The 27406-nt window shown below is 40.6% G+C and overlaps 1 protein-coding gene across 1 annotated transcript; it reads right to left on the reverse strand.

Annotated features, from left to right (window-relative positions):
• Nucleotides 1-7610: 7610 nt before the first annotated feature.
• On the reverse strand, nucleotides 7611-27065 carry LHX8 (LIM homeobox 8). Its single transcript, XM_008073783.1, has 6 exons — nucleotides 26946-27065; nucleotides 24693-24913; nucleotides 24103-24206; nucleotides 18303-18398; nucleotides 12140-12323; nucleotides 7611-8334 (listed from the first exon to the last, which is right to left on the reverse strand). Exons 2-6 carry the CDS (start codon nucleotides 24724-24726, stop codon nucleotides 8258-8260), a joined length of 495 nt encoding a protein of 164 aa, XP_008071974.1. The 5' UTR covers nucleotides 24727-24913; nucleotides 26946-27065; the 3' UTR covers nucleotides 7611-8257.
• Nucleotides 27066-27406: the final 341 nt, after the last annotated feature.

The following is a 27406-nucleotide window of genomic DNA, read 5'->3' on the forward strand; positions in this document are numbered from 1 at the left end:
CGACGGAGTGAGACCCCAACTCAAAAAACAAAACAAAACAAACCAACAAAAAAGGTGGCAACTGACCTACCCTGGGGTGGGCGGGGAACAATCAGGGACGGCTTCCGGAGGAGGTACCGTCTGAGCTCGCCCAGGACAGGGGTGGGGGGCAGTTGTTCGTCAGGAAGAAAGACGTGGGAAAAGGAGAAGGCAGGATGTGAAGGACGGTCGCGTGGTTTTTCCTCTGGGGATGAGAGTTCGTTTGCCGAGGATTAATTCCAGAGAACGTTCGGGGGTTCTTCTGCACCAGATCCCTTTCCAAGGACTGTACATGAACGATCGTCTTGCGTTGTCATCGTAGCCATTTGGAAAAGGTGCTGTTGTGATTCCGTTGTTTGGTATGAAAAGAACGGAGGCCCAGAACAATCCGATAACTTGGCCACCGTCACACCCGTAGGATGCGGCAGAGTCAGGACTCCAGGCTGTGTGATGTCACAGTTTTGCCTGTCATGTTGCTTCAGCCCTGGGCACCGCCACGCGTTCCTACAGGGGTCCATGGCAGATCAGAACTGACCTGTGCTTCACAAAGGCCGGAAGCCTGCCCTCTGAGTGGAACAGGGGGCAACCGATGCTCGGACGCTGCCTTTGAGCTGCCTGCCCCATGCCAGCTCAGCACAGCTTGGCGTGTCTGCTCCCTTCAGTCCTGACGTCCCGTCCCCTCCCTCCATGAGCTCAGCGTGCTTCCCATGCACTCCCCATAAACTCTGGCTGCCTTGACGTCCATTTCAACCATGGCCTCTCTTTCCGTCCTAACGGGAATTAAAGACGGATACAGGGTTGGACCCATGTCTTCGGTAGAATTTTCCTGATCCCTCTCTCTACTTGCCTCCATGACTGACCTCTTACAAGTGCCAGGCTCTGCCTGTGAAGCTGGCTTTATCCACCAAGACTCCTGAGGCGTGTTTTTACCATGTCATCAATGCACCAGGCTGTGTTCCGAAAGACAAACGATGAAGGAGCAAAATTGCACATGGTCTCGCTTGGAGGAGTTTCAACCGAAGATGAAATCTGTGGTTCAGAACCATGTTGGCAAAATAGCAGACTCACTGCAGTGCATCTGAAAGAAATGAGCTAATAACTAGCAGTGGTTCTCTGGAGACTTCATCCTGGTTCCGGGAAGTAAATATTTTGAAACTGAATTTGTAACAACGGTTTCCATTTTCAACTATGGCATCATAATTCCTTTGGGTTAAAAAAAATTTCTTTTTCAAGCATTCAAATCACCTCTGCAAGCTAAATTATATAGAGACTTCTACGTCCAAATCACAGAAGGTAACAGCTTCACTGGACCAAATAACTCTTTAAAATCAAGAAGGGCCTTCGTGTAGACAGCAAATAGATGTTCTCCATTTGTACTGAGGCTGGAACAAGAGCACTTCATTTGAGAATGTGGAACTCATCGCCAGCACAGAAGCACCATCTCCAACTTTATTTAAAGACGTGGTTTGACCGGGCATGGTGGCTCATGCCTATAATCCCAGCACTTTGGGAGGCCGAGGTGAGAGGATTGTCTGAGCCCGCCAGTTTGGGACCAGCCTGTGCAACTTGACGAGACCTCATCTCCACAATAAATCACAAAATTAGCTGGGCATGGTGACACGTACCTGTAGTTCCAGCTACTTAAAAGGCTGAAGCAGAAGGATCGCCTGAGCTAAGCAGGTCGAGGCTGCGGTGGCTGTGGGTGTGCCACTGCACTGCAGCCTGGGCACAGAGTGAGACTCTGACTCCAAAAAAAAAGAAAAAGAAAAAAGACAGGGGTCAAGCACTGTGGTCCTGGGAGTGCCGGGGACAGGGCAGGGCTTGCCAGGCTCTAGTGGTCCACCTCCAGCTGCCTGGCTACAATTCAACTGCCCTCCTAAATTGGCAGAGCATGTCTTTACCGTTCATCTTGCGTTAGTCTCCTAAAAATCTTCATCGACTGTTGAGGAAGCCGGCATCCAGAGAGGCTAAGTGTCTTTGTGATGGTGAACTGGTGTCAGAACATGTGCTGAAATCCAAGTGTCTCCCGTTTTGTGGGATAAAAAGAATATAAACTGCCACAGTTAGATGAGCTACGTGTGAAGGGAAGGGAAGGAGAATACACTCCCGAAGGATTTGAGAAGCCCTCTTTTGGAATGTGAAGTTATCCCAGGATGCTCAAGCGTGGAGCGCTATTCTGATTGTGTTCCCACCACCCCCAATCACGAGTATCCACTTGGGGGTGGGAACTGCAGAATACAGTGCACTACAAGGGTGTTTCCATCCTCCTTGGACTCCTCAACCTCTTCTCTTTTTTTTTTTTTGAGTCGGAGTCTCACTCTGTCGCCCAGACTGGAGTGCAGTGGTCGCTCCCGGCCACCGCAGCCTCGACCTGCCGGGCTCCGGCGATCCTTCCGCCTACGCCTTCCGAGTAGCTGGAAGTACAGGCAAGCGCTACCACGCCTAGCTGATTGTTTTGATTTACTGTAGAGATGAGGTCTCGCTGCCCAGGCGGGTCTCGAACCCGCAGGCTCAGGCCATCCACTCACCTCAGCCTCCCAAAGGCGCGGGATGACAGGCTGAGCCACCGAGCCCGGCTCTCTTCTTTATTTCTTAACGTCTTTCCTTCTTGCTCTGATGCCCATCCTCACATACACACACCGTCCACCCCTCAGCACCACTCTCAGTTTCCCATCGAGTTCAGATCTCTGGGAGACTCTCCGGAAGTGCCATACTTGATGACATAATCTAGAAACTGAGAAGGGGACTCCCTGCTGTGGTTTTCACATCCTGGGAGCCTGTGGAAGTCTATTTTCCTTGACATTTCTTAGGAAACCCAAGCAGTTGGGGACCACTTATTAATTTATTCTCCTGAGACCTCTATTCATTTATAAAAAACAATCTGGTACTCTAGAGAATGCTTGCATATTAAAACCAAAGTCTTAGTTATGGTAATCAGAGTTCTCTACATTTTAATTCCCCCATCTGTAGAACGGGGACGTGATGACGTGCAGAAAACATCTGACAGGTGCGAGGTAGACACAGAGGTGGAAATGACAGATACTGGGGACTTCAAAAGGTGAGGGGGGTGGACTGAGAAATGACCCATGGGGTACTGGGCTCACTATTGGGGTGATGGACTCCATAGAAGTCCAAACCCGGCATCACATTATGTATCCTGTCGTAAACTTGTCCCCGAATCTAAACTTTTTTAAAGTGTGAAGGACCATGCAATAAAGATATGACTATAATTACTAACAGAGCCAACAGAAGCTAACAAGATAAAGAGTGACTGGTACTAAAGTAAAATATTTGATATCAAGTGCATGAAACCTCAGCTGGAAAAAATAAAAAAATCCCAAAGAATGCACACTGTAGCCAAATAGGTAGAAAACTGAAGGAGAAAAAAGCCACAAAAGAGGCAGCTTGTGCTTACCTTTACCCCCGTTATAACTAGTTCTTGGACATGCAAACTACAATTTCATCTTCTAGTACATATAAAGTTTTTAAAAAATGTCTTTTTGACTATAAGATTAGAAAAAAATAACTAAGATATTAATTCCACGGGTAGGCAGGATAGACAAAGGTCTGGAAACACCTCACATGCTGATGGCGGAGATATAATTTAGTACAACATTTTGGGACAATCAGTGTATTTCAAGAGTCTTAAAACGCATGTTATACCCATGCCACGTCTAAGAATTCATAAGAGGGAAACAAGGGTGTGAATAAAAAGGTGGCTATGAGGGTGCCCACCTCAGTGCTGTTTAAAATAGAGAGTAGAGCATCGTAGTTAAGAATCTGGCATCTGGAACCACTGGGCTGCTAGATTTCACTCTGGTCTTGTTACTTGTCACTGAAATACAGAACTTCTTAATTTCCACATTTGTACAATAAGGGCTACAATAGAGGCTGTTTCATGAGGTTGCTGTAAATATCTAACAAAGTACATCTGAGGCATTCAGATAGAACATACTGAAAGTGCCTATGATGTTTGATATTAAGTGCATAATGAAAAATTAGATACAGCCTACACACCTAACAGTTGTTTCATCCAGGTGATGTAACACTGTATGTTTTGGTCCGTTCAGACTGCTATCACAAAATATCTTATGCTGGGTCTTTTTGACTATTAGAAAGAATAATTAAGACATTGAGATATAAAATTATATTTGTATTTTAATTAAAATGTAAAGATGGTAAATAAGATGTAAATATTATAATATATAAGCAATGAAATTTACTGCTCATAGTTCTGGAGTCTGGGAAGTCCAAGATCAATGCACCAGCAGATTCGGCCCATTCCTCACAGTTGGCATCTGCCAAGAGTCGTCACACATGAAAAGACAAAGGGGCAAACTACCTCCCTTTGGCCCCTTTTATAAGGGCAGTAATCCCATCCACAGGACTCTGATCTCATGACCTGGTCACCTCCCAAAAGTCCTACCTCATAATACTACCACTACAGATTATGTTTCAATATATGACTCAGGGGGAGGGCAGCACATTCAGATGAAAGCACTATATAGCAATTAAAATGTAGATAGATATTTGACTTGGAATGATATTAAAAGGGAAAAGCAGGATATGAAATATTATTTGCTATGTGGTTGAATCCAAGTAGGTGTTTATTAGACATTATCCAGGGTACTTGAACTTGTTTTGTATTTAGATCCATTTCTCTCTACAAATTTAGTTGCATTTCCAAAGAACAAAAATCACAGGGTGCTAATACTAATTTACTTACTTAGTGAGGTAGGAGCCATTAAGAGTCATCCTTTTGTACTTAGTGTATTGCAACCTAAATGACTTCTATTCTAAATAATAAAATGGAGTATTACTTTTACTAACTGGTAAAGTCCTCTGTGCCATAAAAAACGTCCCAAGATCCTAGCTAGTCTAATAATGCTGCTAGAGTGATCATATACAGAATGTATAAGTCAGGGAATACAGCTTTTAGTTTTTAAATGCCTGGAGCAAAAAACATGAATGGTGATTCTATCCAATAATGTTTACTGTAGAATACTCAAAAGCAGATGTACTTATAACATGGAACTTTAAGAATGACATCTATCACAAGTAAAACTACTGCTAAATGTTGATGCTACCTTTCCTATTGAAAAGAGTCACTTAAAGAGCGCTGAATGAAGTGTGACCTCATTTTCAGTGAACGGGATTCTTGCTTTGCATTGCAAGAAGAGACATCCTACGCTGGCACAGCTCATGAGTGTCTTTACACCTAAAGAATAACTACTTGTTATCTAGGTCTTTGCTGCTCCAACAATAAACATTTTTCTTCCTCCAATCTTCACAAAAGCTGTTTGATCACACCCAACTTGAAGCAAGTAAGCACTGTGCCCACATGCTTACACTGCTGACTGGCATAGAAATACTTCAATCCTTTCTTAAGTTTTAAAATTAGAATTTGACTTCCAGTAAAGGAGAGCGAACCTCAAATGCTTGTACCTATTACTTTTTAGGTATACTTTCTCTCTTTTCATTATTAATAATTTACATGGGGGAAATAGAAGTCTCATCAATTTTGATAGTTTTGAACTTGTCTGTTATGGAAGGTTTACTTCAACTTTGGACATTCATATTTGGAACTAAAAAGTGTAGTGACATGGTTTTTAAAACTCTCAGTACAAAATCTGAAGGTGGAGAGCCCAGGAAAAAGACAGCAGAGAGAAAAATACTCACAATTAGGCATCTCCCAAGTGAAAGGATGCCAATTATCTCCAGCTGGGAAATGCTGTGAGCTGCGAACAGTCCAGTGCTTGGTTACACTGCCAGAAATTTCCTTGACATCTGGTAAAGGTAAAGTTGACCTCACCACTCCATGCCTGGGACAGGCAGACACATACCCAAGGAGATTAATATCAGTCTCACAAGATCAGATGGAGTGACTTTGGCTATGTTCTTTGTTGCTGGTCAAAGTGATTTTAACTGGAGTAGCCAGTTAAAAAAACACACGCGTACACACACATATATGCATTGTTTATTTATTCTTACAAGTTTAAACTTCAGTCACTTTCAAAGTCGTCTCCTTCTGATGCAATACATCTATTGAGACGCTTTTTCCTCTGTTCAAAAAACAGTGTTTCAACTCATGAATTTTGATGCCTTCTAATGCTCCTACTGTTTTGTTTCTCCTCTTCCACAACGACAAAATGTTTTCCTCTGAGGACTTTTTTCCTCCCGGGAAACAAAAAAAAAGGTTGTTCTGGGCGAGATTGTGTGAATAGGGAGGGTAGGGCAGGAGGGTCACACCATATTTGGTCCCAAACTGCTGAACACTCAGCATGGTGTGAGCAGGTGTGCTTGTAAATCACCCATCATGAAATGGGCAAACGCGCTGAGTCTCCAAAAAAATTCACTGAGGCCAAATGTGGACTCTTACAACAATGCTAGCTGGCACACTAATGCCCATGGGTTCCTAGAACACTCACCTAGCAGGCGAACCTCATAGCCTATGCCACAAGGGGACTGCTGTCCAAAAAGTAATTCTACTTTTTTGGGGTTCCCCCTGTATGCTTCCTCTTTTCTCCTATAGTGAAATAAGTATTCTGGATTGCTTCTGGATTGAGGCAGCTAGCAAGTTACCTAAGCCCATATGATTGCTTTCTGGTTGTATTTATGATGACTAGAATAAAATTACAGATACTTCACTATTACTTCCAGTCCTCAACCAGATGTGAATCTGCTAAGTTAAACAAAGACTTAAACTTAAGGTTCTAAAAACTTTTTCTCTACCTTTTTCCCCCAGTCTATGAAAGACAAAAAATTTGAACTGACAACGTTCTTTAAATCCAAACATTAGTGAGTGTGACATTACTCACTTTTGTAATTACACTTCCACAGAAGATAAAGTCCTGAGGTTAAGATTTTGGCTCTCAGCCAGGCTCGGTGGCTCAGCCTGTAATCCCGCGCCTTTGGAGGCTGAGGTGAGTAGATTGCCTGAGCCCGCGGGTTCGAGATCCTGCCTGGGCAACTTGGTGAGACCTCATCTCTACAATAAAACAAAAAATTAGGCGGGCGTGGTAGCGTGCCTATAGCTCCAGCTACTTGGAAGGCTGAGGTGGAAGGATCGCCGGAGCCCAGCAGATCGAGGCTGCGGTGGCCGGAAGCAGCCACTGCACTCCAGTCTGGGTGACAGAGTAGGACTCCAACTCAAAAAAGATAAAAAATAAAAATAAAAAATAAAAAGATTTGCCTCTCAGAATCACAGTTTCTAAAGGGTATTCACTTGCAAGAAAATGCATAGAGCCCTTGCTCCAGAAATCTTGGTCATAAATACCAAATATTCCTTCTTACCCCTAAAGAAACATAGTCTTTTGGCCTATATTTCATTTCTGGCTTGTGATACCACAAAGGTCATTCTGAAAAGTGTTCTGCCTTCTCTTCACATTAATTATATTAGCTGGTCCAAAGAGATTATTTGCCAAATTAGTTGTTTCCATGTGTTCACTGTTGAGTAAGTGCAATCATCTACAGATAAGTTTCCTATTCAAATGTATTCCCAACACAGCTAATAAAGCCTTTTTAAAATTAATAGCTGGTTGATTTTAAAGAGACTGGAGTCAACTCACTGCTAACAAAAAGGACAAACCAAGTGAGACTTTCACAAGAATGGAAAATGTTTAATAAACTTAGAATGGTGGGCTTATTAAACTATAGTGTTATTTACAGCCATAATTCATCAACCACAAACACAATAACGTGTTTGCATGGCATGCTACAACAGAAGCTTTATTCAGTTCATTCAGAAAACATTGGCAAAATAAATTTCAGTTGCAAATTCACAGGTACAAGCTTCAAAGTATAAAGTTGTATATAACAAAAAATACAGGTAATATTTATAACAATAACTTACAGATACAAACTAATGATAAGCTACCATTTCACAAAAGATTGTAAACATTTTGCACACTTGTCAGTCCTTTCTTTTAGGCAAAGTGCTCTTTTGATGACAAATAAATTAACAGATACACACTAGAGTGAACTACTTCCAGACAATACAAAAAAAAAAAAAAAAGTTGGGATTTGTTTTCTTCTTGTAAACATAAGTTTTACCAAAAATGAAGAATCAATAAAAGTGTCTTGCAGGCCAACTACAGATACATCCCAGGGCAGCAACATGGTGTTGGAAATGTTTTGGGTGTTAAATAAAAAATTAGCATTAATATCTTTTCAATGGTATCTCCTACACAATACACAACAAGTTTATATTCTTCATCATCTCTATCCCTGAAAAAAGGAATTAGGTATGACTCATCGGCAGTTGTGTCATCGAATGGGGTAACAAGGGCTGGAGTCCAAGAGTTGTCGGTGAATGAGCTATAAAACAGAAAGAAATTTGTGGATCAGCTCTGGAGAGAGAATGAAACTGATACAAAAAACAAACAAACAAAAACAAGGCAGTGTGCTTTCACTGCTCGTTCTAGCTGAGGACACCAAGCCACTGTCATTCCACCGACCTCAGTGGGCGCACCACCGTATTCAGCATAGTGAGTGGAGTATCAAACAAGAGTCCAGGAACGGCTTCACCCCCTGATCTTTGTTCAGGGTCACAGGACTGTGCCACTGAAATGTCCTCCACCCTACCCCATTCACGGTACTTTACCCCGAAGCTGGAAAGACATGTGAGCTTCAAACTTCATCTGAAGAGATGCTGCTAGATTTTACAAGAAGGGTCTGTATAGGATGATCCCCAGGTCCCCCGTGTTCATGTTTAAGCTACCTCCTTCCTGTACGTACACCAAAACGCACGTGACTCGGGCCACACTGCAGTCTTGCAAGCGAACACACACGATTTTCATGCTGGTGGAGGTGAATGGCAGCATGGCAGAGCCTCTGATCTTTTATTTGACCAAATCGTAAAACAAAGTTTCTGCCTCCAGTGAGGGCTATGCTGCTTCAAACCAAACCTTCCTCCGAGAGCAACTAGGAACGCTAGATGACGTTTCTGAAAATGTGTTTGGAGGCATTTGAAAGGTCATGAAATCGTGAGAGTGTGAAAAGTCAAGTCCCAGTGAAGAGGGGAAGAAAATGAGGATGGTGTTCTCCCTGGAAGGACAGCGACAGTTGTAAAACAGGCTAAGAAGTTTAGCAGGGTATTCACAAGTTAGACTACAGCCAGGTAGTGAGAAACAAAAATCAGAGAGCAGGGCCCACTGAAGAGGAAATGCTCTTTCTGGTTTCAACAGAAACAAAAAAGAAAACAGGCAAACAAAAATGGGCTTCCATTTGGGATTCCAAAAAATTCTAAATCCATGGAGTAGTGAAACAGATACATCAGCCCTCATGAGGACTGATTTTCCCCTACCCTACCTTCCTGCCAGGGGAACAAACTAAACTTCTCTATCGGAAGATATCATTCAGAGACTCAGATTATTTTTAGTTTTTCATACCAAACATCTGAAATGCAATAATAAATAAGACAAATAAAAAGACATATCAGTGAAAAAAAGAAGAAAAACAAAAATAACAGAACTGATTCACAAAAGATCCAGATATTGGATTTTTCAGACATGAACTTTAATATAGCTGTAATTAATATAACAATAATTTAAATAAGAAATAAAGTGACATACTAGATGTCTTCAGCATAGAAATGGAAATTTTAAAACTGAAAACACAATAAAAAATTAACTCATATGAGTTGTACAGAATATAGATATAGCCATACAAAGAATTAGTGAACTAGTAAATAGTTCAGAAGAAAATATCTAAGGTCAAAAGACTGAAAAATATGACATTTTTCATAGGAGCAGAAAGAATATTTGAAGAGAAAAAAAAGCTGAGAATTTTCCATAACAGAAGCCATCGAACTACATATTCAAGAAGCACACCTGGGCAAGTTTAAACAAAGTTTCTAAAAGCCAAACACAAAGAAAAAAGCTGAAGCAAAGACATTTGCTTTCGAAAGAAAAAGGAGCCAATCAACAGTTGACGTCAACAGTGTCAGGTTAATTAGCTAGCCACATGTGAAGCAACAGAAGTCAAAAGACAACATAGTTATATCTTCAAAGTACTAAAAGAAAATATCTGCCAAACTTGATTTCTACATATAGAGCAAATACCATTTACAGCTATATCAAAATAAATACTTAGGAATACACTTGACAATACTTAACAAAAGATACGCAAGATTACTTAGCAGAAAACCCTAAAATATAGGGAATGATGTAAACATGACCTAAATAAACGGAAAGACATACTAAAGGTCATGGTATGGGGACGATAATATTAAGACAGCTACTTCCTAAAGTTGAGATAGTTATATATATAATAGACTGCATCAAAATCCTAATTGCTTTCCCTTTTGGGGTGGAAACTGACAGACAAGCTGGTGGAATTTATGAAAATGCAAAGGGTCAAGAATAGGCAATCCCAACTTGAATAGCAACAACACAGGAAGACTTGCACTACTGAAATATTAAGAGTTTTAGACCTAGAATGATTAAAATGGTTAGTTATTAACAAAAAGTAAATAAACAGACCAATCAAATAGAATAACTGATACAGAAATTGACATATACACTATACAGACACTTGAGTTTTGGCAAATGTGGCTCCACAGAGGAGCTATGAAATCTGTATTTTCATCAATATAACAAAAAGCTTTACTTCCTATCTCATACCACACACAAAATTCAGTTCCAGGTGGGCTGTAATTCTAAATATCCAAGATAAGACAAAGTTTCTAGAAGATAATATAGGAGGAATAGCTTCATTATCTTTGAGTAGTAACAATTTCTTAAACAAGTCACCAAGAAAAGCACTGCCTACAAGGAAAATCTGATGAAATAAAACTACAGTAAAATCAGTAACTTGTGCTCAATGAAATACTGACTAGAAAAAGCCTAGCCACTGAATAGCAGATATTTTCAACAGATATAATTATCAAAGAGCTTTATATTCAGACTATACCAAGAACTAAAACAAATCAATAATACAAAAAGAACAAGCCAGTAGACCAACAAACAAAAGACATGAATAGGCTCTTCATAAAAGAGGAAATGCAAACGCCCAACAAAAAAATGCTAAATCTCAGTCATGAAAGAAAAGAAAATTAAACTAATGAGATAGTACGATGTAATTCACACATTTGCTAAAATTAGGAAGTCACACCTAATTTTACTTTAGGATGTAAAGTACCTTAAACTCTCTCATATGCCACTGGTCAAAGTGTAAACAGATTCAACCACCACAACAACCACAAAAAAACTGTGGGGCAGAATTGGTTAAAGTTGAACATATGGGTAGCCTATGACCCGATGTCCCACTCTCGGAAACACACCAAATAGAAGAGTGAATCCATGTGTACCAAAGCCACGGACAATAAAGTCCATAGCAGCCTATTCATAAAAGCCTAAACCGGAAAACACACAAACATCTGTCAACCACGAAATGAATAAATGGCGGTATGTTCCCACAGTAGGATTCTACAGAGCAGTGAAAACGAATCGCTGATTCCGGCAACAACGCAGTTGAATCTCACAAGGCAAATGAAAGACGTGAGATGACATCCTGTGTGGTTCAACCAAGGCGAAAGCGAACCATGGTTTTCGAGGTCAGGGCTAAGCCATTTTGAAAGAAAAGGAGACTGATGAAAGATGAGGAGAAGACATAAGAGAAGCTTCTGAAATGCTCATCATAGTCTGCTATCTCGTCTGGGTAGCATTTCTACGGATGTTTATATCGCATGTTTGTATAACTCACTGTGTGTTTTTCTACACGCATGGTTTGCGTCAATAAAAAAGTTTCTTTAACAACAGCTTTAGTAAACCCCAATCTCAAGGCCTAAGTGTGAATTCTGCCTCTGATCATAGGAAAACACATTATTTAAATATTTACCACAATAACAAAACAAAAATAACTTTCTAACTGAATTCAAGCCCTGAGAGGCATCATCAACATTTGTATGTTAGTAGCCGCAAAGTGGGTTTTAAACTTATCCCTAAAAATGTAATCACAGGAAAGTTTAGATAGTTTTGCCCCCTACTGTATACCCCCACGATGTTTTTCAGCCTACGACAGAGGCAATACTTCAAAATGTGAATTGTATCCATCACCTAACATCGGAACCGACCAGCTGCCGACTGCTTGGACAGTAGCTGTTACGTGTTGGGATACCTACCATCCATGTAACTATGCAGTGCCGTTAACATCGTTCCATCCTGGGGCACATAGGCAGAATAAGCCATTTCTTCTAATGTGGGTGGAGACAGCCTGGAGGGTGGGACTGCAGTGACCGGGGCAGAGGAGGAGTGGTTAGGACTGACGTGTTTCTTGTGGCGTGCTCTACAATTCTGAAACCATACCTGAGCGGGGAGAAAAGCAAGGAGGCGAGGTCACACACCAGCTTCTGAGCACATCACCCTCTCAGCTTAAAAGCGAAGGCGGCCTCAACTGCGCTACCATACAAGAACACTGTAAATGCAAATATGCTTTTCAAAAAGTTCTACAGACAGAAGAAATGCATTGTAGTTCAAATAACAATCATCGTTTTTCTTGCTCAGAGAATAACTCTCTGGCGATTTACTGAAAAGTCGATTCTACATTAAATCAGCATCTTTCCCCCCAAAAGGCGGGGTAGACTCAAGAGTTCCAGAGAAGTCTCCTTGGCTTTACTACTGGCATTTGGGACATAAAGCAAAACAGAAAAAGCCCTTTTAATCAGAACTTAAGATACCCAAAATGACTAAACGTATTCTTAGACACCCGCTGGACTTATTCCCAATCTTATTCAAATGACTAAAATCCCTACTGAGAACTTAAAGCTTTCTACAAACCTCTTGATTCAGTTATTCCAGTCACATTTTAACCTGCTGAGTTCAATTCCTCTTAGTGAATACTTAGGCTATTCCCTAAGAAGCATGTTAAGGTCAGGTCTATAATAAGAAAAAAACCCCAAACTATTTGAGTAGAATTAAATACAAACACATCCACTGGTGAAAGCGTTCACAAAATGTAAGGTGCTAGCCCCTCTGGTGTCCACTGAACTGCAGAAAAAAAGGAAGAAAATTCAGAGCAAGTGAGGGCTTTATATCCAGGTCAGGGCAAGGAAGGCTCAAATGCCCTGAATGCTTCTAGTAACTCATTTGCCTGTGTCTGAACTCCCTGTCATGAGATTGAACTTGACTGTAGAGTGCTACTCTATTAAAATATATATCGTTTATTTTCCAGTACGCCAACCAATTCTGTCACGGGAAGAAAGGGAGCTGAAGAGATAAAAACCTTAAGAGAATTGGGATAAGAGTTTTTGAGTATAGGGGGACATACGGCCAGGGAAACATCAGGGGCAGAAGCCTCTGTCTCTGCTCAGGGGTATTAACTTGAGGGCACAAGGGAACCAGGGCTGACTAATGAGGGGAAAAAGCAAGCTGCAAAGAATTCGTAAGAAATAACTGGCCAGATTTTTTTCTTTCTTTTTTTTTGAGTTAGAGTCTCACTCTGTCACCCAGACTGGAGTGCAGTGGCTGCTCCCAGGCCCCGCAGCCTCGACCTGCTGGGCTCCGGCGATCCTTCTGCCTCAGCCTTCCGAGGAGCCAGAATTACAGGCAGGCGCTACTCCACCCGGATGATTTTTTGATTGATTGTAGAGATGAGGTCTCGCCAAGTTGCCCAGGCAGGTCTCGAACCCGCGGGCTCAGGCAATTCACTCACCTCGGCCTCCCAAAGCGAGGGATTACAGGCTGAGCCACCAAGCCCGGCTAACTGGCCAGATTTCAAAGATGCATCCTGTCCCTGGGACTCAAAAATAGAGGAATGCCGAAGTATTAACTCCAGGGATTAAAACTAAAGGAATAAACATTAATAATTTAATTGGAGAGGCAGCCTTGAGCAGGCAGCTGAAAGGAAGCACCTAAGAAATGTTTCCAGGACAAGACTTAGGCATGTGTCAAGGAAAAGGAGTGGAAAGTCACAGCCTCCCGGGAGCCCCATTCTCTGGAATGCTCCTGAGGCTCTAAGATACCTACACAGAGACGAAACCCAAGGTCTCCAGTCACAGAGCTATCCACACGCTCTGGAACAACAGGTGCCACTAACGCCATCAACCAAGACAACAGACACAAACATTCTCCACCTTGTCAGGGAAAACTGCTACCCCCTGCCTTTTTCCCTGATGTTGCCCAGAAGAGACATCCCCAAAGGACTACACATAACTAATACATGTTGTACCGTGGTTCCCAGAGTTTCTTCAAAGTATCTTTTTGTCTCCAATAAATTGCCTATTGGATGAAAACCGCTCCATTTTAAAGTAAACAAAGAACCAAATATGATCTTTTGATTGAAACAAAAAAACCCCTCTAACTTTGAAAATATGAAGAAGGCATGCGATAAATGGCAGGATAACAACATTAATACTAATTTAAATAGCTTCTTGGAAAGGTCATCTACAGGTAAGCAAGCAGAGAGAAGTTTGCAAACACAAGGTGTCACATAACTCGTAGAGCAATATATAGTAGAGGATTCCAAACATCAGAAAATAACTTCTGGCATGAATGCTACCCAGTTTCAGAATGCAAATACAAGTCCTTTGAATCTCCTCACTGACTTAAAATTTCTTCTTGCTATGCAAAAGCTCCAACAAGAGTTAAATTTTCTCTGAGTAACATACTTTAAAGTTTTTGAGTTCTAAATCATAAACTAAGCCAAAAGCAAGGCACATACATATACTGCAAAAGAAAATAACGAATGCATAGAATTAATCCTTTAGAAAGCCCACACACAAAATCCAAATAAAGGAAATTAGTGTATGACAAAGATGAATATTATATTATTGGAAAAGCATGGCTTACTGTCTTAGGAAACTTTGATTTATCATTTGAGAGAAAACAGATAAATCTCTGCTTCCCATGGAACCAAACCAGATACATTAAAGTTTAAGAGTAAATTTTTGAAACAATAAAGGTTTAAGAAAACAGATGCCAACACCGAAATATTCTCTAGGTAGAGAAGCATAACAAAGGCCAAGGCTATCAGAAGACTGAGAGATTTGAATACATAAAAATTCCATGCGGAAAAAATAAACAAAAAGGAAATTGATAAGCCATAAAAGCTTAATGTGTTAGACAGGACTAATAAAAATCAATGAGATGAAAAGAAATACCCCAACACACAGTGGGCTAAAAACATGATTTTTAAAATTACAAAATAAGTGAATGCATTCAAGTTCATTGAGAATGAAAGAAATAGAAATAAAAATGAGTTTTTTCTGATTACTAAATTAGAAAGAACATAAAAGAATGCCAGAGTTCAGGATCCTCATGAATTGGGGACAAGGAACTCTTATGTATAGCTCCAGGAAGAATAAATTGGCATGGGCTTTCTGAAAGGCAAAGAAAATTATTTTTTATATAAAGTTTATTTTTGCACAAAGGCCTTAAAATGTTTTTTATCTTTTGATTCAAAAATCTCACTTCCGGAAATGAATCCCAAGGAAGTTGTCAAACAAGCAGGCAAGGCAGAGATACGCTGCTCATGGGAGCGTTTCATGACGGTGAAAAATTGGAAATGAAATTGTGCTGTCCTCAATATGCATAGCAATAACAGCGACGCTGATCTTTGCAGGGAAGGGTAGTCCCAGTGTGCTGACAGGAAGAAATAGCAACATTTTACTCTGTCTGTGTAAGATACAAAACTTGTAACTCGATTTTCTGAAAGGGCATATGAGCAATGATGGTATCTGTATGCAGAGAGCTAAAGAAAAGTAAACCCCCCCATCTTTATACTCTGACTTCCGAAAAACAGCACTCTGCTCTGTTCCAAATGTCTTACTAAGCAGAGTGGTAGCTAGGAAAGGTGAAACTCGCCTTGTATCTGATCACTGTTTCCCCCTGATCTTTGGTTGACCTCGTTTGCATATTAGAATCAAGGCCTAGGAATCAAAACTCTTTTCTTTAACCTTCCTAAAGTGTCGAGCCAACGCTAGGGAGGAGGCTAAGGGGAAAAGGTTATGATCACCATCTGAGATCAAAGTAGTAAATTCTTCAAAAATACCGTGAAGGGATATATATTTAAATTATACAGCACGTACACACGTAACTGTACAAATAAAATACATCTCATGCTAGCACCCCTTCCTTTGCCATCATATCAAAAATATTTAACATGCAACCGTCACATATTAAAAGCCAATCTCTAAAAATATATTCTCCAAGTTTTAGTGGTTAGGATCGAGTTCACTTGCTCATAATACTGGTGACCTAAGTACCTGGAAATTACACGACAGATGTCTGTCTGAAGCCCCTACTCCTTCAAATAATAAGAAAAACTCTAAGAAGACCTTCTAGTCCTCTTTGTTTCCAACTTCCAAACAGTGTGGAACATAACAATCACGAATCTGACTTCCCTGAAGCTGTCATTGCCATGAACGTTCTGAGCCTTACATTAGGAGGTACCTTTAGTCCACTGAGTCCGAACTACCTTGCTGAGAAAACTTCACTTTCAGGCAGAGGAAACCCACTGCCTTCAATGGGAGTTCACGCCACTGTGTAGCCTTTGGACACTGAGAAGGCTTGCTGCAAGTGAACACCAGTGCCCTCTCTCATATTCCCTTCCGGGACAGCCATTTTCACAAGTACTTAAAAAGTGATTCCTACTCTGTGTATAGTATGCCTTCTCTTATCATCTCCTGAGCTCATCTCTAGATAAATAACCCTGCTGCTTTTAACATGATGGCATGATTTCTAGATCTTTCACGATCCTGGCGTCCTCTCTGTAAAGGCAGCAGCCTTTTCAGATTGGTTTCCTGCGAGTCCCATTGTAAAATATGGTGCTCTGAAATACACACAATACTCTGGACACCTGGAAAGTGCTGAGGTGGTGGACCTCGCCTCGGAAGGCTGCCTCCCAGCACTGCAGCTGACTGAAGGATCTAGGTCTTGGCAGAAGCTGCAGGACCATCAGGCCTGTCCCACTTGCTTCTTTGTAGAGACGATGTGTTTATGATGAAACAGAAGAGCACACACCTGTGTATCAACCCCCAGCTTAAGAAACAAAGTATCATGTGTACAATAAAGACACTTGCCTCCATTGTGTCTCATCTTGCTTTCCATGGCTACTTGCCTTAATTCCACACATTTTTGAAGTCTGAGTATGATTCAGAATTGTCTTCCATTTCCCTAACATCTCGACACAGTTGGCCGCCTTCTTCTTGAACTCACACCGCCTCTTCGGCTTCCTGCTGGCCCTCCACCAGCTCCTTCCTCCACTGTGGCTGTTCCTCCTCAGACCCGCTCTCTCCCTGAAGTCCATGCTTCACTGTTGTGCCCTACAATCTCTTTGTAAAGGATGATACTCAACTTCACGGCATTCGATCTCTCTGCTCGAATCTCGTTCATCCTTTCAAATACCTATTTTTCTACACCAGGCTGCCATCGTCCGTGCCCGGTGGGTGCAACCGAAAGGGACTTTTCCCTCCCAACAACCCATGCAGTTTTCTTTCGACATTCATGTTCCCGTTAATGGCTCCATTCCCATGAGTATTTTGACTTCAGATTCAAGACTCTTTGGCCTCTCTGCTTCCCCCTCATACCCTCCGAGTCCTCTTGTCTCTCGGGCCTTCGTCACCTGCCCTCCGTGTGCAGTCAGTAAAACGTTTCTCAAGTGCCTTCTAGGCTTACTACTCCAAGTTAAGTCTCTTGAAAAGAAATCGCTGTTTGCTTGGGCATGCCAGCCACGCTGCCTAGCTCTGTCCGGTCTCTCCCAACTCCCGTCCCGTGTGTTGCCACTAGCCCTTCCCCCCTGAAATCTCACAGCAGGGCTTCCATCTGCTCTAGAGAGAGCTGGGCACTCACAGACCCCCACCCCCTGCCTCAACTCAAACATTTCATCTCCCATGGTTTCCACGCATACATTCCACGTTTCCATATGTTTGCTCTAATTCATCCCTCTCTGGCCCGCTCACACCAGATCCTCTCCCTGGACCCTGAGGAATGGCATCCATGCCCCCTCCTCCACCCCCACTGTGTAGGCACAACCAGAAAGGACAGGGAAAAACACTGACCTTCGGCCTGACTGAGCTTGGCACTGCGGCTGTCTTTTTAGGGTTGCTGTGCATTAAATGAAGTGAGATGCGCAAGAGTCATCGACAAATGGCAGCCTAACTAGGCAGGTGAATCATCAGGCCTTAAAAAGCTGACTTAGGAGTGTGAAGAGACAGGAAGCAGGAAATTTATGTTTTGACATTTCTTCACCAAGCACGCACACACTCGCACGCGCGTGCACACACACACTCATAAAGACCTAGAATTAGAACTTTTAGTATTCTCTCGATTGACCTTTAAAATAGTCACCTGTATCACACGTCTGCTCAAACCTGTCCTTTCTGCCAGTTTCTGGAGGGTCTGTGCATCTGGATTGTTGTCCTGAGCAAATTGTGCTTGCATAACCTGTTTTTTTTTTAAAAAAAAAAAATATAAGCAATAAAGAGTTAAAAATAAGCAGCTCAGTCTTCCTTCTGCAATTTGATGAGATAAGATATGCACAAGATACTTATATTTTATTATCTGAAAATCAACAAAAGTGAAAAATCACGCCTATTTCATAAATTTACACACATGCTGCTATGCCGAGAACTTAAAAAAAAAATCCATTGCAACATCCAACATAAAACCATGTCTCTCAATGATTCTGCTTTTGATATTTTTTTTTCTTTTTGAGTCAGAGCCTCACTCCATTGCCCAGGCTGGAGTATGGTGGCACACTCATGGCCACCCCAGCATCGACCTGCTGGGCTCTGGTCCTTCTGCCTCAGCCTTCCAGGTAGCTAGAACTACAGGTACATGCTACCACGCCTGGTTAATTTTTGATTTTACTGTGGAGACAAGGTCTTGCCAAGTTGCCGGGGCTGGTCTTGAACCCACGGCTCAGGCAATCCACTCATGTTGGCCTCCCAAAGTGCTGGGATGACAGGCTGAGCCACTGAGCCTGGCTGAATGATGCTGTTAAAAGCAAGTGCACCTTTTCTTTCATTCTTATAACCCACAAATGAAATGCATACATAGTACCAGTCCCATTTACTATTTTTCCATTTTCTTAAACATTTCCAGGGTTAGAACGCTTAACAAAATGCAAATGTCATATCACATGTATCTCTACCCTCTGCTGTTCTGCACAGTTCTGTGAACAATTTCTGTTCCTCCGCAAATGGTACACAGCTCGATGGGTAGAGTCCACCTCATTGCAATGACTCTACCACTGTTTTGAGCTTGAACTCTAGTCAAAGAATATCTGGGATCTTAAGAAGAGATGCCCATCAGCTCACAGAATAAGAATGTCCCAGGGTCTAAACATCCATAGACTGAAAAGACTCACATGTGATCCTGATGTCAACCTTGGGGACTGAAATCACCATGCCAAGTGCTATGAGATAGTGACACACTGAAGGAAAAAAAATAAAAGAAGTCCCAGGTCTTATTTCCTGGAGAAAGATACAGACATGCCAATGACTTCTATAATAAAAGGTAAAGAAGAAAAGAGAGGCTGGGCATGGTGGCTCATACTTGTAATCCCAGGGTTTTGGGAGGCTGAGGCAGTTGGATTACTTGGGGCCAGGATTTTGAGCCCGAGTAACACAGTGAGAGACTTCTATCTCTACAAAATTTCTTTTTAAATAGCCAGATATGGTGGCACACACCTGTGGTCCCAGCTATTGGGGAGGTTGAGGAGGAAGAATCACTTGAGCCCAAGAACTCAAGAGAGCTATGATTGTGCCACTGCGCTCCAGTCTGAGTGACAGTACAAGACCCTATCTCTTAAAAAAAAAAAAAAAAAAAGCAAAGGGAAAAGGCAGAGTCGGGGAGGGAGCACCAGAAGAAAAACGCAAGACGAAAGCTTTGCATTTTTCAGAAAAGAGAAGCATTACAGCAATCAAGGAAGATCCTTGAGTTTCATCATTAACAGTCAACATAAAGAATGTGTCATGAAGAATGAAGGTGGCACCCAATGTGGCCATGTTCGTCTGCCGGCCTAGGGTGAGAGTGACCATCCTCCCTGAAGTCCAGCAGCACCACGGGCATCTTCACCCTTTCCAGCAGGCAGGACTAATAGCATTGGTCATGATGGCCACCATAGAATACTATCATCTGCCAGTGCACTTGGCACAGGGTAGCTCATTCGTTTATTTGCAAGTCTACTTGCCACAGCAGAAAGTGAGTTACTGGAGGGCAAGGGGGTATCTTATTTTCCATACCCCTAGGAGTCAGACTCCCTTCCTGTCGCACGGTATATTAGGAGCTTGTGGTAGAAGGAAACTTGGCAATGGGAGGGTGATCTGACAGTATGAGGGAAAAGGCCAATGTTTTGGGAAACCTTGTGAGGTTCACAAATTGAATTTTCACTTGAATTCCCTGATTAGTGGCTCTTCTAGAATTAAATGTTCCTGGCTTCCCATCTGACTGTACCTTATCTACACAATCACTGTAAACAGAACATGGATTTTGCTTTGGAAAAGCAAGGGCAGCACTGGCCTAGGAGTTTATACTCTGCTCGGTCCACCTCATTCTTTCCCTCCCCAAATGTGTTCCTCTAGCATCTTTCCATGCTGAGTTGTGTCTATTTGCAGTTACACACGTAACATCACAAAGAGAAAAAAAGAATGAGTAGATTAATTATGTCTTTGTTTTTAATTTTCCAAGTAGAAAAAGCTGAACAGATAGTTGAGGGTTTGCTTGTAAGGTCATTATTAATGATTTATAAAACAAAAATAACATGCTTTCTACAAATGCATTTCAAATTCACAAGTTCAGTAAGGAACAAAATATTTTATTCATGTATGTATTTATTGAGTCAGGGTCTCAGTCTGTGGCCCAGGCTGGAGGACAGTGGAACGATCACGGCTCACCACAGCCTCGACTTCTAGCACTCAGGTCATTCTCCTGCCTGGCTTCCAGAGTAGCTGGGACTACAGGCACACACTACCACACCTGGCTAAGTTGCTTTTTAAATTTTTTTTGCAGAGTTGAGGTCTTGTTATGTTGCCGAGGCTTGTCTCAAACTCCTGGGCTCAAGCAATCCTCCTACCTCGGCCTCCCAAAGTGCTGGGATTACAGGTGTGAGCCACCATGTTCAGCCCAAAGTTACATTTAATAAAGCAACTGTGAATCAAGCAAAACCTAAACCAACACTAGTCAGTTAGAATTGGAATATTCTAACGGAAAAGTAAGATGAGTTCATTGATCTTCCTTTTACTAGAATCAGAGTTTACTCCCACACCAAAAAACAAAAACAAAAAAGAAAGACACTCTTTCAATTTCTACTCAGTTGCATTATTCTCCAGTCATTAATGTTGCTGAAACCCACCTCACTCCTTTTACAAGTTCTTCTAACATGGTTAAGGAGTGAACCTCTGTAGACACTTGTCATTTTTGAACTCCTAGCCTCAAGCAATCCTCCTGTCTCAGCCTTCCAAAGTGCTGGGATTACAGATGTGAGCCACCACACTGAGCGATACTCATCATTCTAAGGCAAGAAGGTCGGCATGATAGCAGCTGACCAGCTCGATCCAAAAAACAGATTCAAGTAGGAGCTAGCCTTGGCATGTTAATATTGATAGTCAATGAGCAAGTTCTTCCAACTACAATAAGAAAACCATAATATTGACAGGAACTCCTTAAATATCACTTATTTATTTGCTACAGATTTGCCGACACATCCTCTGAGTCTTAAACTATTTTTTCTTCCCATAGGTTTCTAAAGAAGAATTTTGGAAAATTACTTATTTCTTTCATTTTAACTCTCCTTTTCCCAAAGCAGATGCTGAATAGATAATCTTGACTTCCTCCGTGGTCACCTATATTACCTTGCTAAAATCAAGCTCTACTTCAATGTACTCAGCTTTCTGAAGGGAAGATAGTTTAACAATAAGGGTATACCCAGGGTCTGACATATTAGAGGATCTGGCAAAAACAAGTGACTCAGGTTTTTGTTTTTGTGTGTTTTGTTTTGTTTGTTTTTTAACGTCTATAGCTATCCCAGAATCCTAAATTATAAAGAACCACTTCAGGACAAAGATTGTATCTCACTGGTTTCAGCCACCCCTGGCATAAGATAAATGCTGGTAAATAGTGAATAGATGAGACTATACTTTGGAAGCATATCACTTATGTCTCATTTTTTTAAAACCGATGATTCTGACCAACATTTCTGAAATTTGTGATTCAGATCACGTTTTCACACCATAATGCACGGCTTCAATATCACATGCATACGTACAACCTACAACCGTAAGGCTGTCTACAAGGTTCAGAATCTCACTCTTGTTTCAGCTGCTGCTGCCGTGCTCTGGAGTTTTGTGAGGGCACAGCTCCACTACGGACTCCCGGAAGGCCAAGCACAACGAAGAGACCAGAGGTCTGGGGAGAAGGGGCCAAACCTCTCCCTTGCCAGTCTCTTGGTGGACTGCCTTGAGGGAAGCTCCTGCACTTCTCGGGCGAGGCTGTCTACATCAAGAAACTGCTCTAAGAGTTAAAGGAGATGATGTGGATAAAATGCCTGGCCTGGGACTTGGCACACAAAAACCTCCACAGATGGTATTCCCTTGTTGTTTAATTGGTGTCCTATAATTACCTTGCTATTGAATTAGTATCTGTCATTATCTGCCCAGAGGGTATATATCTACCTACAATAGTTTCAAATTTTCACAATTTTAATAAATGTTTACATCAAATCAAAGTTATCAACCTTGTACTTATTTAAATTATATCTAGCCCTTCATGGGAACAGCCATTTTATAAATGAAATATATTTATATTAGCTATTCTATTTTAACCCAGATAACTGTTAGTGCCTGAGTATCTTTTCCAGGTCTCCCATAAGTACTCATGTCTAGGGCATCATGTGATCCTCATTATAACTCAGTGAAGAATCCAGAAAAGTAAGGTTTAGACAGAGATATTTCTTCCAATTGCCCTTTCATTATTGCTTATTGACCATGTGCTTTATGCCTGAATTAAGAAACCCCAAACAATGACCCACTTAGAAAATGTTTTCAAATGGATCTAAGTTTTTATGCTAGAATGCCTTCCAATGTCAAAATCCCTTGGAATATGTGTGTCACACTAAGGTTTCTTTCCTAATCCTTCTCAAATTTAAAATCCTCTCTTGAAACACTTTTATTGTATTCAACTTAAATACTAGCAGGTTTTAGAAAACTACACATGAGTTTCAAAAAATTACTTTCATTATTCAACACTACATAAATGTCCTTCAAAGTCTGAGCTAAAATAGACACTGTGTAAAGTACCTAGCAGCATACGGCAGGTCCTCACTAAATGCTCCTTTACTTTCACATAAAGCAAATACCTCACAGCACATGAATTCTTTAGAAAATATGATTTCATTGTCCACAAAAATGCCAGAGAGAATCATTATATGTGTAGACTTAAATAAAAAGTAATTATTTCATTATTTTCTTGACAATTTGCATAGATCAAATTTATGATAATTATATTTAGGGCAACAAAGTTCAAAAGAATGTCTTCATCTTCAGGGAGCATAGTCAACCCTTAGCGTCAGGTTATAGAATTACTCCCTCTACTCCCTTTAAAAACAAGAAAGGGTCTGCACAATTGTAGTTAACCAGTAGTTTCTTATTTACACTAAGGCATTTTCAAGTATCTCCTCCTCAAAAAAGATACAATCTTGTTCATTAAAAGGCCCACTGCCATTTGTTAATAAGACTAATACATAGTGTCCCACAGACCCACATTCGGCATATCTCTTTTCATAGTCTCAAAATGCATTGTTTTCCATTGCAACTATATATAGTAATATAACTGCCTGGGTCAGAAGGATGCTTTCAGGAAGTCAGGACAGAACAACTTTTTGTTTCCATTTTGATGCTGACACTAATAGTCCCCAGGAAAACAAAGCTTGAATGACTAGTTCATATCCTATCATGAAGCTGCAAATATTTATATTTTAGGCCAGTCGGTATGTTTTCATACATTTACTGAGTTCGTTTTTATTTCAAAAGCATAGGCTAACTTTTTTAGAAAATGTAAACATGTTTTTATACAGCATGGAAATTGTGTGTGATTGTGTGTGTGTGTGTGTGTAGGACTTCCAATATCATAAATTCACTGTCACGTCTACCTGAAGCTGATCTGCTGTGAAGCTGGTCCGAGCTCTTTTTGCTGGTTTTGGATGATTAACATCTTGTTCTGTGAGGAGGGCACCTTCCACGCTAATCCCATTACCTGCGTTTAGAAAACATACCACACACGTTGGTAACTCAGATGGGTCCATCTATCTTGCAATCACAGGGTTGCATGTCTTGGCTTAAAGTGAAGCTATACACGTCTTCTCAATTGGAAAACCCCTGACGTGTTAAATCACATAACAAATACACCGTGTAAACAAGATTTCACTGATAAGCTTGTATACTGAGTAGAGTGCACATCTAAAGTCCACCCTTAGGCAGGGAAACAACTATTTACAGAAAGAAAAGCAGAACCTTAACTCAAGGCTGTGACCCGAGGACACAGCTCGAAGCTATTGCACACATCACGGCTCTCTCTGTGAGAACACACTTGGAGCCGATCGCTAGCAGGAGAGTGCTGAGTGAGTTTTACCACAGTTACACACTGTACAAAATAATGCATTAAGGTGACCTTCGGAAGTAACACTTGTATTGCTGTGTTCACTGTCCTCAAGGACTTGAAAGTACGTCAGCACAGACTGACCATTTTCCACCTCTCTTTTTAAGTTATCCAGCATGCAGTCGTAATGCACTCTGCAGAGGACTTTCTCTTCCACCAAAGCAAACTCCTCGCCCGTGGAAAGCTGCCTTTTGCAGGAAAAGCAGGCGAAGCACGCCAAGTGATAGACGTTCCCTTTTGCTCTCCGGACCCAGTCGGTGGAGTGGATGTGCCGCCCACAGCGAGAGCAGCGAGTGCCATACCTTCTGCGGGAAACACAGGGGCTTGGTGAGACAGTCTGCTATCTAAGATCAAAGCAACGCATTATGATGCTCTACTGGAATAACCTAAGTATTTAAATAGTTTGGAAATGCAACAGAAATAAATTATTTTTTAAAAAGTCAATGTCTAAACAATCAAGATTCGAGATAGGGTCACAACTAAAGCCTATTTACAAAAATAAAAACACTGTTCCTCTAAAAGAATGCTAAATTTTTCTTTTAAAATAAGTGAAATATGAGTTTCAATATCCCTTTGTTGTATCAAATATCAGGGCACTTATAAACTTCTACAGAATCAACACATTAACACATACACACACACTGTCTAGATGGAAAAACCTAAAAGTACAAAAGTATACCAACTGAAAATATAGATAATGACTTCTTAAAGCCAAGTTGAAAGGATTAGAAAATGATTTAAATATCTTTTTTTAAGAATGTGAAAACTTTTAAACATTTAGCATTGAAACTGTCAAAGAATGTAGAACAGAAATTCTTCACCCTGGTGGGTAGAAAAGGAAAACTCACGAATTTTTTACCCTTTGGGGAAAAAGCTATTTCATTGCTATTCATAGGAAAGAAAAAACAATCATTTTCAGAGGCATATCTGGACATTAAATATAGGTCGATCTTTAAACTACTAAAGTTAGACGCCAATATTTCTTTTTTTTTCTTCCAGCCTGAGTGACTGGACACTCCTTGTCACATCTCTTATCGCAATCACTGTCACGGCCTGGAATGCCCAGATTACACTAGATTATACCTGTATGTCTATTCATTACTATTCATATCTTTAGAGGGATCATCAGGTTTTTTAGTTAATTTGAGAAAAAGAATCCTAAAAATGAATTTCAGAATATAATAAAATATGAAGCAAGTATTTAAAAAATCCTAAAGAACTAGTTTCAATAAATCTTTAAAACCAAACCTTTCAAAAGACTTTAAGTTACTATAAAAAATTAAGAGTAGCCTATCCTAAGTGAAAGAAGCAGTAAATTGTTACTATTGTTGAAGAAACAAAGCATGAACCTGGTGAGAAATATACATTTTTGGTAATTATACAATTCTGTGATTTTATAAAATAAAGGATCTTGGGTTTCAAGAAGTGCTTTAAATTACCTACCAATTTTATTCAAATCAATTACTAAGCTTCCTGAAATCACTCTTTTTGAGATGGAGTAGGAACAATATAATTAGTATTACAAACTTCATTCTACAGTATTAACTTCTCAATTTCACACAGATTTTTTTTATTTGGAAATGAAAATAAATAAAAATTTGGTAATTTTAATAAATCATTCTTAAGAATTATTTCAATTTCTAGATAGTTGTCCATAAAGAACTGAATTATGTCCAAGAAGAAACCTTACATGTAAACAATTATAAGATTGCACAGAGAAAATATTATATTATTTTATATTAAATATCTTATGTAAATATAACCTCACAAACTAAAGATCAAACAGATGAAAAATAAGATTTTTAGGTAGAATAATTAGATTTGGTGTATTTATGATCCCAGAATGATCAGTTTTTCTTAGTCATATGGTTCATCACAAACTCCCAGCATGTTACAGGTATATAACTAGGGATCATTCTATGGCAATTTGTAATAGTGTAACAAAACCTTAATATTTTTCCACTTAATGATCTTACTCCTCCCACCAAAAAGGGACTTTGGTCATAAGAAGTCACCTTATGTTTTATACGCCATATCTATGCACAGCAAAAAAAGTTTCCCTGCTTTCAATGCCTAAAACTTTCACTTCCCAAAGTGAAAGTATTACTTAAAATTAATTTTTGTATACTGGATTCCTAGAAGAGAGAAACATGTTTATTTCAATCTCCAGTATAAATGACATCTCAACAACTGTGAATGTATTCTCATTTCGATATCAAATCAGAAAAACTGGGCTTCCGTAAATAAAGTTGAACAAGCCAAAACCTATTTCAAAAGTCTTTTTTCATAATGATTTCCGAAGGGCATGCTTTACTAGGAAAAAGCTTTGCAGTGTACCTGAAGTAATCAAGTTTGCAGAAAATGTCTTTATCTTTAATGTAACAGCTGGTGTGCCTTCCTAGGGAGGTTCTGCACACGCTGCAAGAGAGACACCGGACATGCCAGCACAGCTCGTTCACCTGGGAGGAGAAAAGGGCAGGTGAGAAGCCATCCCAACACCACACTTCAGAACAGTGTACGCTGGCTTTGTGTCCTGGGCAGTTTGAAAAGCTGGCCCCTTTGTATTTCAACACATGCTCTGAATGCTTTCATCCAAGAGGTGTCATTTATAAATATGCATCTGGATATATTCTTTTAGATGCCAAGCAAAAAACTGTACTAGCATACGACACATTTTGTGTTTATATGTATTTTTTATTCCTTTGCAGAATTCAGGGTTCTCATTCTCTCTCTCTCTCTCTCTCTCTCTCTCTCTCTCTCTGTTTATGAACAGGGAAAATTTTGGTCACTTGAAAATC

The sequence above is a fragment of the Carlito syrichta genome, unplaced genomic scaffold, assembly GCF_000164805.1.
Source record: "Carlito syrichta isolate Samal-C Ts95f unplaced genomic scaffold, Tarsius_syrichta-2.0.1 Scaffold316145, whole genome shotgun sequence".
Lineage (NCBI taxonomy): Eukaryota > Metazoa > Chordata > Mammalia > Primates > Tarsiidae > Carlito > Carlito syrichta.

Excerpts from the sequence above, each read along its gene's own strand:
- LHX8 (XM_008073783.1), bottom strand. The coding sequence starts at position 24,726 with ATGCTGGATAACTTAAAAAGAGAGGTGGAAAATG. Across the intron at positions 18,399-24,102 it reads TCACAGCAGATCAGCTTCAG|GTTATGCAAGCACAATTTGC; the intron begins GTAGACGTGACA and ends AAAAAAAAACAG. Across the intron at positions 8,335-12,139 it reads ACTGCATAGTTACATGGATG|CTCATTCACCGACAACTCTT; the intron begins GTAGGTATCCCA and ends TCTGTTTTATAG.